This window comes from Dermacentor andersoni, chromosome 2 (genome assembly GCF_023375885.2).
Source record: "Dermacentor andersoni chromosome 2, qqDerAnde1_hic_scaffold, whole genome shotgun sequence".
Classification (NCBI taxonomy): domain Eukaryota; kingdom Metazoa; phylum Arthropoda; class Arachnida; order Ixodida; family Ixodidae; genus Dermacentor; species Dermacentor andersoni.
In genome coordinates this window covers 35,818,312-35,828,424 of record NC_092815.1, presented here as the reverse complement: position 1 = coordinate 35,828,424, position 10,113 = coordinate 35,818,312, and the positions used below count along the sequence as shown (strand labels likewise).

The following is a 10,113-nucleotide window of genomic DNA, read 5'->3' as shown; positions in this document are numbered from 1 at the left end:
CAAATTATACACGATGCAAACACTGTTGTACATTCTTGAATATCCACTAATGATCACTATGGAATGTACGATGGCAATACTCATATAAATAGTAGATGGCCTTAACCCTGGTGTTCAAATTTTGGCCAGCAACAATCACGCTCACTGCTATCATTGTGATTTCAGTGCTGCTTTTCTTTCTAGGCACAAGTTCACCACATAAAGAGTTCAATTTTTAATTCAATTTTTGCAGTACATGGTTATTCAGCATCACTACAACATGACAAGTGGCAGCTTTAGTTTATGCATAAGTTGATGATGACAAAGCATATTTATTTTTGTGAAATGCCATGTTACCAGAGATGTAAACATAAGCGGCCAGGTTGGTGGCAGCATCTGGTGGAGCAGTTTAACCAGAGAGGACACGGACCTATTGTTGCAGTAACCAACTATATATTACTCAGCTGCTGGTGTTGCTGCTTTATAGATTGCTAGTATTGGCAGTGACACAATTGTCAACATGTAGCTATTCCTTTCCTTCGACAACACCCACGTAACATGAAGGTGTGTCGAATGCATTGTGGTGAGGCAAACCAGCAAAACATGTTGCTACCAGTGTTGCTGCTGTTCATGTCTCGAATTATCAATATTCTGTGAAGGTTAATATCTTTACAAACAGGCTAAAACTCTCTTAATATTTCACTCAGAAAAATACTTCACATGCAGGGAAAAAATGTGTATAGGTAAAATTAAAAGAAAATATTTCTATACACTCCATCAAGGGCAATTTGTACATACTGCACAGGTGTACCATAGCTGTACAACATACATGAATCCACAATGAATCGCAGTGCAGGCCTTTTCACTTCAAAGCATTTATTACAAATAAACATACCTATAGAGTGTAGTACAGCCTTGCAAATCTGCTTGAAATATATAAAGAAAAAGAAAAGCTCACCCATAAAAAATAAAGAAAGTCAAAGAGACTTAGTGTTACGAAGCCATTTGACTAACAGCATTTTAAAGTGGAGTCTTGCTTGCTTTTCTTTTAAAATCTACAAAAGCTGCATAAATTTTGCCTTTCCAGCTGGGTTATGTTGACATGTGAACGTTAAGGAATAATTGTTAAAAAGACACAAAAACTATTAAAAAATGCATAAAGTAGCCAGCTAACATGGAAGTCTAAGGCACAGACATGTACTGCTGGCATGGCCGCAATAGTTTTCCAAGGCTATACTACCTTTCCAAGGTTTTTGTAGCAAGGTGCTTACATAGCTTGAATACCAAATTTACCATTAAATCTTGCTTGTAGCAACCCCGACTGCATATCTTCCGAGTAGTCAGCAAAGTAGTAGGAAAGATTAGCCAGCGAATTAACATTATATAAAAAAAAACAAAGAAATGAATTGGCAAAGAGCTAGGTGAATTTAGGTAAAAGTACCACTATATAATTGGACATTCATGATACTTCTATTCAGTGAAGAGTTGAAAAGCTTTTCAGTGTCTTTAAAGACTACAGAAGTTTGGCAGTCAAGGCAGTTAAATATGAGTTCTCTTTCTCTATTTATATCTAGGGACAGGTGCAGAAGATAGGCTAAGGTGAAAAGAAATATATAAATTGTGCTGTTTAACACCTCAAAACTGTGAAGTGTATTATCGGGGATGCTGAAAAGGGGCGGTCTCCAACTTAACATTAAAAGCAGAAAGGCAGAGGGGAATGTGGCGGCAGCGTTCCTGCTCTTCCCTTGCATTTAGTGTTTATAAACTCTTTGAAATTGTCCCTAAAGCTAGCACATTTCAACTATACCTTGTCACATCTCACTCCTTTGCTTAACGTCCACCTGGCAACAAAACCCAAATTAGAAAAGGACCCCAATACAAAGCTGTTTTGTTTCTGTAGCCAAAAAGATAAACGGTTGTAAGAAATGGGCTGCTGGCACCTTGAATAATTTAGAGAAAATGTTGCTTAGATAACACATATTGAATAAAGTAGGCACCCTCCTAAGCAATGTTGATAAGCTACGGAGACTCTAACGACTGCTGTGCCTGTTCCAGCACCTCCTTGGCAGCGAGGTATTCTTCCCGTTCTGAAAGGTGTTCAGAACTCTCCTGCAATGAGACAGGTAAACAGCATGTTAAGTTGACGGTTCTGCAGTAATTTCTCCATTTTTTAAATCTATTTAGTAATTGATTGAGAGGGGCTTCAGTCCCAAAGCATCGCAGGGGCTATGAGAGGTGCTGTAACAGAAACCTGTGGGTTCATTTGGCCATCTCGGGTTCTTTATTGACCTAGGCTTCAACAAGAGCATTTCTGCTCTCTGCCCTAATCAGAGAGCGGCTGATGCAGCCAGGAATCGAATCCACAAACTCAACTTTACTTAAACTGAAACAGCAGCCTCGTACAGCACAAAAGTATGCTCCACTGTTTGCAACCATTGACCACACGAATGAAATTTACACAAACAGAAGAAACGTGAAAACACAGGTGCCTCCAAGTCTGGCAACTTGCTGGGTGCCGTGGTAACCAAGTACGACAGAATAACACGAGACTGAGCAACACTACATCATAGGGGCCAGTTACAGCATTCATGTAGCATGATTACATCAATGCATGGGTCCTGTGAGAAAAATATCTAAAGTTATGAGCCAAGTGAAAGCTTGTATCAAAAGAGCATAACCATGGGCACAACAAACTTAAAAGGCCTCTTTGGCAACCTTTTTTTCCAGCCAGACAATTGCTTGCTTTATATGTCTCAGCGCCTCCTGTAATGTGCAAGTTCAATTCATCTGAAAACATTCGTTCGTATGAAAACAATAATCCCCATCTTTCACACTTCTCCAAACATTTAGGGAATTTAGCCTCCTCTTCTGCAATGCTCTGCACTAAATTTCCCTCTGCACTTTGTCATCAAATGAAAGAAGTTATCAAGCAAGATGTCACCACCACCTACCAGGACCTCTTTGAGCTCATTGTATGCTATCAGCAACCTCTTGTGGCTGTCTGGAACCATGCTGAGGGTCTCATTGACCACGGCTTCCTGAAAGAGAATGATACAGTCTAAAATAACCTGACAGCACTTCTTCTAGGTGAACTAAAGCTATGAAATGAGTAGGTGGTGATTCAGACGAAGGAACACAGAGGCAAATAAAGTATTTTAATTTCAGGATAACTTTATGTATAAAAGTGACCTATATCAAGCAATGCAACAAAGACAGCTGATGCACACAAAACTACGAAGAGTTCAGTCCGTGAATTCTCTTAGAACAGGAACAATGACTAGCACTTCACCTTACCCTGCAAGGAAAGGCACCACATCACCAGTAAGGCTTAAACCCACAACCTACTTATGTTACCTGCTATGCGCTACTGACTGAACTGCAGCACCTCTCTCCTGTATACTTATGTGGGCACATGTATATAATTTTTCTAGGAGGCACTATCTAACAGCTCTCATGAATATGGCAGTGGAACAAAGTTTAACTTCTAGGGAAGTGGGATCCACTATAATATAAAGGATGTGGTGGCATCAGTGAAACCACAGATATCTACATCACAGCACGCACTGCGCTGGTGGTGGTACTGCACTCTGCATTACCTACCGAGAGGCTGTGTGCGTGGAAACATAGGGATAGGAGCACCCTTTTCAATACTGCCATCAGCTTTGGGAAATTATGTCGACTGAATGCAGGAAAGACATCTGAGACGAAATAGGCAAAAATCAGAGGCTTAATTTTTTGGCACATCTTCGTAGGAAGCAAAGGCGCTGCTGCACTGACAGTCGCGGGCAATAACATTACAACCGTTATGAAAAGTGGCACCTGCTGCCAGGTGTAGCTAGGTATAAAGTGTTTTAACTTGGTGTTTGCGATTTTGTTTGCATGTCACAAAGCAGTGGTTCAGATGGACGAGCATGGTGGTTTAGACAGCGATGAAAAGTGCTTTGGCGTAACTCTGTCGACAGCATTTGCAGAGATAAAGGGGAACGTTGACACAAACCAATCAATTTTTTTGGCAGTTCAGCTTGTATGTGTCCTGTGTATCTCTGCCGTGCTGTATATACGTAATACCTCCAACAATACATGTGGATATTAGCCTTCAATATGAATGCAACCTTAAGGCAACACAGTAGGCGCTTCACCGAGGAGCGGAGAGCAAAACGTGAGAAACGGCGACAGCAGCCGCAAACACAAGTCGCGATCAGCAGCTCTTGCCCGGAAGCGAACCACGGCGGTCATAGAAGAGGACGCGCGTGAGTTCTGCAAATGCGTGTTATCTCTCACCTGCCGCTTCAGATCGTATTCGTCCTTGCCCATTTCTTTCATCTTGATGACCCTCTCCCTCTCGACTTCGACCTCCTTAAGGTAGGCCGCCTTTTCCTTTGTCATTCTGCAAGAATCGGTCAGTCCATTTGTTAAAACAAACAAAAAGGAAACGACCGGTCGCGTGGGAAATCATCACAAAAGAGTGAAAGCACTTCCGTATACAACGAAGAGAACTAACTTCGATATTTCTTTTATAACGAACCATCAATATCACGACAAATCCGAAATCTTTAGCCAACACTTTTTAGGCGGGACCTACTGTTTCGTTTTCGTAGTGAGAAAAAAAGTACGGCGTCATCGACTCATTACATCGTCGAGATGTTCACCACGTACCGTTTCACAATCCCTGTCTTAATTTTCAAATTCCGGATAGCAGCTGCATCCATGTCTAGACGCCCACGCGTAAACAAGGAGCACAGTAAATTTCGCGACAGCAGCGTGTTGTCACGAAGATTTAGCCCGCCCTAGCATGCAGACAGCAGATTTTATGTTTATATACCGGCCCTAGACCACCGTCGAAGCTGCCCGTGCTGTGCGCATGCCATGTGCAACTGACGGATACGCTCGGCTCTGTAGTTTCTTCGTCCGCGCATAGATGGCGCTGCTAACATTGTGTATCGACACATTCTGACTTACTTGAACATTTTTAAATACTCCTAAACACATACATTAAATACGGAAATCATAAATTGCAATCTTTACTAGACTAATTTTACACTTATTAAATGGGGACAAGAAAAATGGAGGCGACGTTACATTCAAATTTTTTTTAACTTTGCGTGAATGAAATATGGACAAAACACTTGTAGTAAAATGATTATTGTATTAGTTTTTCATTATGAGTATTCAATATTTGAAGCGTTTGAAGTAGCATAACGTTACGATGTCGCTGAAAGTTTGAAAAGAGGCGAGGGGAAAGCGCGTAAATCGCTGTATATGGATGCCGTTGGTGCTGCCATCTAGCATACAAGCAATGTTGTCTGATGTGGTAAGCTTACAAAACTTGTGAGTGGGCTAGTTGTGGCGCCCACTGGCGAATAATGCGAAAACTCGTGTGAATGCGAAAGATGCAACAGGTGTGGGGGTCGAATGCTTTGAAAACCGAGCCGCAGATGCCATAAACAGAGGCGCACACGGAGCTCGGGGTTTGCGGCTTCCCATTCCGGATCGGGTTTGCAAGGTACTGCGCCATATTCGTGGTAAGTCAAGCGAAAGTCCGTGTTGGCGGCATCGCCATCCTCCGGGAATGTGGTTACTGGCTGTAGAGGACATCCCCCTCGGGCGAGATGCGTGAAATCCACGTCCTCAAGCTTTCTTATGACCGATTAGTGTTGCATGTCACTCATTGCACGGCTTCGATGGGCCACTTTTGTACTATTCGCGGATGAAACGCTCCGTGTTTCCTACGAGTTTCGCCTCGTAGGGTCAACGACAAGAGCATTTCTTTCTTTTTACGCTCGCCGTGGTGTGGACGCCAAACACAAGCATAAAAAGGGCTCTCACCAGAGGGGCACAGGGGTTTTTGGGTTATGCGATGGTCGCTCGATAGTCAACCCATTTCAATCCGCTGCACAATTCTGCGTGGCTTTGCACATAATACGAAGCTGCCCCGATATTTTGCTACATCGCGAACTGACATTGAACTCCCACTTCAGTTTTTGTGACCCGAGACGTAGACACGGGCCGTTCTTGTGTGCGGCCCATCAATATCGCGGCGCGTAGAGCCACGTCCGGGTTTGCTTGTATGCCGCTCACGCAGTGCGCTGCTCGTCCAAAGTGCTATCTCAGACTGTTCACTCTGTCGCTTGTGTAGAAGGCTGCGTTCCTTTCTTCGCCTCTGGCCTGAGGGTCGCGATTTGTGGCGGACGTTCTGGCTTTTAGCATGTCACGAAGAGCGCGGCGAGATAGATGACCAAACGTAGTTTTTCCACCCGACGCAGGCTGCTTGCCACTTCGACTGTGGCACCTACACCGATTGGAAGCTCATGGCTTCCTTTCTATTTCTGTATCCTTCCATGCTCCCGTAACCTTGTGCCCAATGCTATGTGCGATCATTTGCATAAGCCGGAGTGCGCAATCGCGCGCGCCTGCCATTTCGCGCGTTCGTTCTTGCTTGTATGCATATGCAAGCGTGTGTGGTCCCAGCTAAGCAGCGGAACAATTCAGCAGCCACGTTACGGCGTGCTCATCGCATCATGGGCCTGAAAAGAAGTAGATGCCTGCCTCAGCCCCCGTGGCTTGTTTCTGTTTCTGCGCCGGTTGTTCGGATTGATATGCGGGTCGATGTCATTGACACACATCGCTTGCCTCGAACAGTAGCAGTGATCTCTCACGTTCAAGTTGGAGAATCGCACGTTCTCACGCGCCCCTTTGAGCGACTCGCTCGTCGTTAGCATAGTTAAATGCGCTGAGTGACTGTGTCGGAGAGGTTGGCCGGCCGCAGCGCCGGATGCAAATGTCCGAGGATCCTTTGCCCCCTCCCTTGTAAACACCTGCACGCGGGGCGCCAAGGACATTGGCCGCTGTGGCTGCCGGCGCGCGGCGGTTGCTTGCTGCCAGAGGGAAGCAGCCATGAAGTGTTCAAAATCTCAAAGACGTGACGTGACGGCCGTCGTGAAGTTTCCAGTTTTTGCATGCCGCTGTTTGCGCAGTGTAATGGCTGCAGCCTTGGCTTATGACCACACTTTCGGCGTCATGGAAGCGTTTCGCGTGCGTAAGGATATTCTCATTTCCTGTGAACGTCGTACTTACAGAGCATACATGTTTATACTTCTTTTTTCGTGTCTCGTTATCCGCGGCATACGCGTGGAACCGGCTGGCGCATCATGTTTCCGCGGCGTGCGGGTCGCTGCGTACGGAGTCTGTCGCAGCGTTTGCTTTCATGTTTGTTTTTACGCCTATCACATTCAGAGTTCACTCTGGTGTAACGTTTTGACGGCGACTCTTTCATCCCCTGCACCATGCATATCTTTACAAGTCGTGTGGGAATGAACTTTCGGCGACGCCGTGCTGCATTGTTCTAAGTGGGAAGAAAAGTGTCTGCCGTATTGCACGGACGCAAATTTGTTGGGAGTTATTCAAAACAGCCGATTGTTGTTGCTTCATTCTTCACTATCTGCAGATTTCGATCGCAGAAAAAGCTTGGCCTTCCCTATGTGCACTTTGTAGCGTCTTGCGTCTTAAGAAAACGATTTAGTTGTGCGCTCGCCACTGTTAATTGTTGGAACATTACATAGTCTAGTGCAACAAGCAGAAATTGCGAGCCCATACTGTTCTTTGAGCCTTCGACGGGTCATGAAATCAGTGATTTGCATGTGTTAGGTCGTTACCATGCTTGTGGCCTTCTTGTGTAAACTTGAAGCTGTTGACGAGGGCGCCTTTTCTGTTTTTAGTTAATCTAGCGTGACTCACGTTTTCGTTACATGCATGTTGTAATATTCCGGTGTTGTAAAACCGACCCATGGAGCAACCTTGTGCGAGTGACCTTGTCATACCGTTTTTCCTTCCCGAAAATGTTATCGGTGGCATTGGCCCTTCCTTATTGTTCGATGATGATAACGGCTGCATATACGGCGGTGCCGGAGGATAATAGTTTAGTTTCCGCCTTTTATTTATTTTCCTCCTTATTGTGCACAGCAGTCATTAGGTTGCGTGAACCAATAACAGTGAGAACTAGGTCGCCAATGCACCGCACTCGTAAGCAATGGCTAAACTAGCCGCACAGACGTTTAATAAACCAGCGTATTTGCAAGACAGACTTCGAACACACGTCTTGTCGCGTTACTTATGGTATGTAAATAGTGCAGGACAGCACTATTTACATACTCGTAAGTGCGTTCGCATCGCACTCATTCGTCTGAGGAGTGTGTGAGTGGGCGCATGGCTGGAGAGCATGCCGGTGAGGATCTGCGCGTGCTAAATTGACCCTATTACTATTGCTTTATTTTTACTCATTTTGAACGCCAGTTTATGTATAGGTGAAACGAAGTAGCCCTGGGCGCGCACTGCTTCCAGCCTCTTCAGCTGGACCCATTTAACCATACCCTATACCTAATGCTGATGAGTGTCATCTTAATTTTCCGTCCGATGTGTAATAGCACCCTCATATGTTGACGGCTGTATCATACGAGCTTCGTCACCCGGGTTTCTTTAGCGTGCACCTTAATCTGAGTCCTCCACCGTTTTCGCATTCCGCTCCCATCCACATGGTGCCGTCGCGGTAGGGAATCGAACCGGCGACGTCGTGCTTAGCGCACCGCCATATAGCCTCAGAGACACTTCCGCGGCAGATGCTGACAAGGCATCGAAAAGAAACAGTGAAATGGTATTACCGTACACCTTTTCGCATTCACGTTTTCTCAAGCCGGCTTATTTGCTATAGGCCACAGAGCCGTCCCTTCCTAAATAAAATATATTAGTTAATTACATAATTAATTATAGTTAGTGCAGTAGTCGCCTTTATCGTGCGAGATTGCGTGACGGGCCTAATTTTATTTTGCCTAGTTTGTCTTAGTAATGGGTACTTAATCTTTGTCTTGACAGCTGGACACCGAAGTTTTCGCTCCGGTGCTCCAGTAGCGAGGTCTGGTCCGCGGACTATGAAGCACTCGGAAACAGTTGAGTGCTCAACTCCGCCAGGATGAGGAATGGAATGATTGCTATAAGAATAGCAGTACGATTCTGTTGTGGGAGCCTGAACTATTTATTTCATGGTGGGCAAAACAAGCTGATTGCAAATATCCGAGTCTAGTGAGTTAAGTCATTCACACTCGAAGGTAGCCGTATGTGCTATATACATTTCACTCAGAGTAGACTGCTGTTCCGCATGCAACTTCATTTTTAATTTTATCAGCGAAACGTTGTTGATGAATCAGTGCCATTGATGATTTTTCTAATGGTTCTGCCATATGAACACGTGCTTGCCAAGGACTTGTATACGCCGGGAACGTGCAGCGGTCACCCGGACGTGCGGCAGGACGTCCGCAACAGCAGTAGGACACCGACGCTCATGAAGGTGCAATAGATTGACGGGTCTTATGTCCTGAGTCGGCATTCGGACCATAAAGGACATCGCAGCTGACGGCTTCGTATATGAACGTTGCCCACTTGGAGTTCTTTAGCACGTGCGATCATTTCTTGCGTGCCGCTCCGACCAAGATGCGGCCGCTGCAGTTGGGAATCGAACCCTCGACCTCGTGCTCAGCAGCAGAACGCCATAGTCGCTGGTCTATTCCGTGACGGTTAGGTGTCGTTGAGCACATCCCTGGAACGGACAGAGTACTCGCAGGACACTGATAGCGATCAATCATTTCACCCGCGTAAGCGATGTGTATACCTTCTTAGCTCCTCCTCCACTTTCTCTCCAGTGTAGGGTAGCAAACAGGATTTTTCCTTCTGGTTAACCTCCCTGACTTATCCCTCTTTCCTCTCTCTCTCTCTTGACGATTCTGTTCCGCGTCTGGTATCTGTATGCAATAAATGAGGGGCCTACACCGTTGATCCAACTGCTGGAAGACGATCCATATTGGTTGAAAACCATGCTGAGCTCAACAGACCACGCGTGTGTTCAGCAGCAACGAGAAACGACGAAAACTGTCATTTGTTGCGAGGTGACTTGCGCTCTGTCTGCCTAACTACTTGCAAAGCGAAAGCTTTGCACTGGTTTCACAGGGACAACCGCGTCATTTCGAGTAATTGTACAGAGAGCGCCCAATCACGGCGTGCGCGGGCTCTCGTACTTGCAGCCCATTTATGCCCAGCAAGTTTTATACGGGCTTCTTTCTTTCCTCTCTCTCTTCTCACCCCGCTGCG

At 45.5% G+C, this 10,113-nt stretch overlaps 2 protein-coding genes across 2 annotated transcripts in view; one reads left to right on the top strand and one right to left on the bottom strand.

Annotated features, from left to right (window-relative positions):
* Window positions 1-838: 838 nt before the first annotated feature.
* Window positions 839-4,833, bottom strand: Tbca (Tubulin binding cofactor A). The gene is made up of 4 exons (XM_050189554.3): window positions 4,636-4,833; window positions 4,261-4,366; window positions 2,931-3,017; window positions 839-2,088 (listed from the first exon to the last, which is right to left on the bottom strand). The coding sequence occupies exons 1-4, from the start codon at window positions 4,686-4,688 to the stop codon at window positions 1,999-2,001; spliced, it is 336 nt and encodes a 111-aa protein (XP_050045511.1). The 5' UTR covers window positions 4,689-4,833; the 3' UTR covers window positions 839-1,998.
* Window positions 4,834-5,357: 524 nt separating this feature from the next.
* The window catches only part of LOC126542460 (uncharacterized), a 103,403-nt gene continuing 98,647 nt past the window's right edge, over window positions 5,358-10,113 (top strand). Inside the window, exon 1 of the mRNA XM_055077270.2 lies at window positions 5,358-5,501. The gene's annotated coding sequence lies outside the window, so the exon portion shown is untranslated. The remainder of the gene's footprint in view (window positions 5,502-10,113) is intronic.

What these genes read in the sequence shown, in the direction of transcription:
- Tbca (XM_050189554.3), bottom strand. Translation starts at nt 4,688, where the DNA reads ATGGATGCAGCTGCTATCCGGAATTTGAAAATTAAGACAGGGATTGTG. An exon ending in AAGACAGGGATTGTGAAACG is followed by an intron (nt 4,367 to 4,635) that starts GTACGTGGTGAA and finishes CGATTCTTGCAG; the next exon opens with AATGACAAAGGAAAAGGCGG. An exon ending in AATACGATCTGAAGCGGCAG is followed by an intron (nt 3,018 to 4,260) that starts GTGAGAGATAAC and finishes ATTCTCTTTCAG; the next exon opens with GAAGCCGTGGTCAATGAGAC.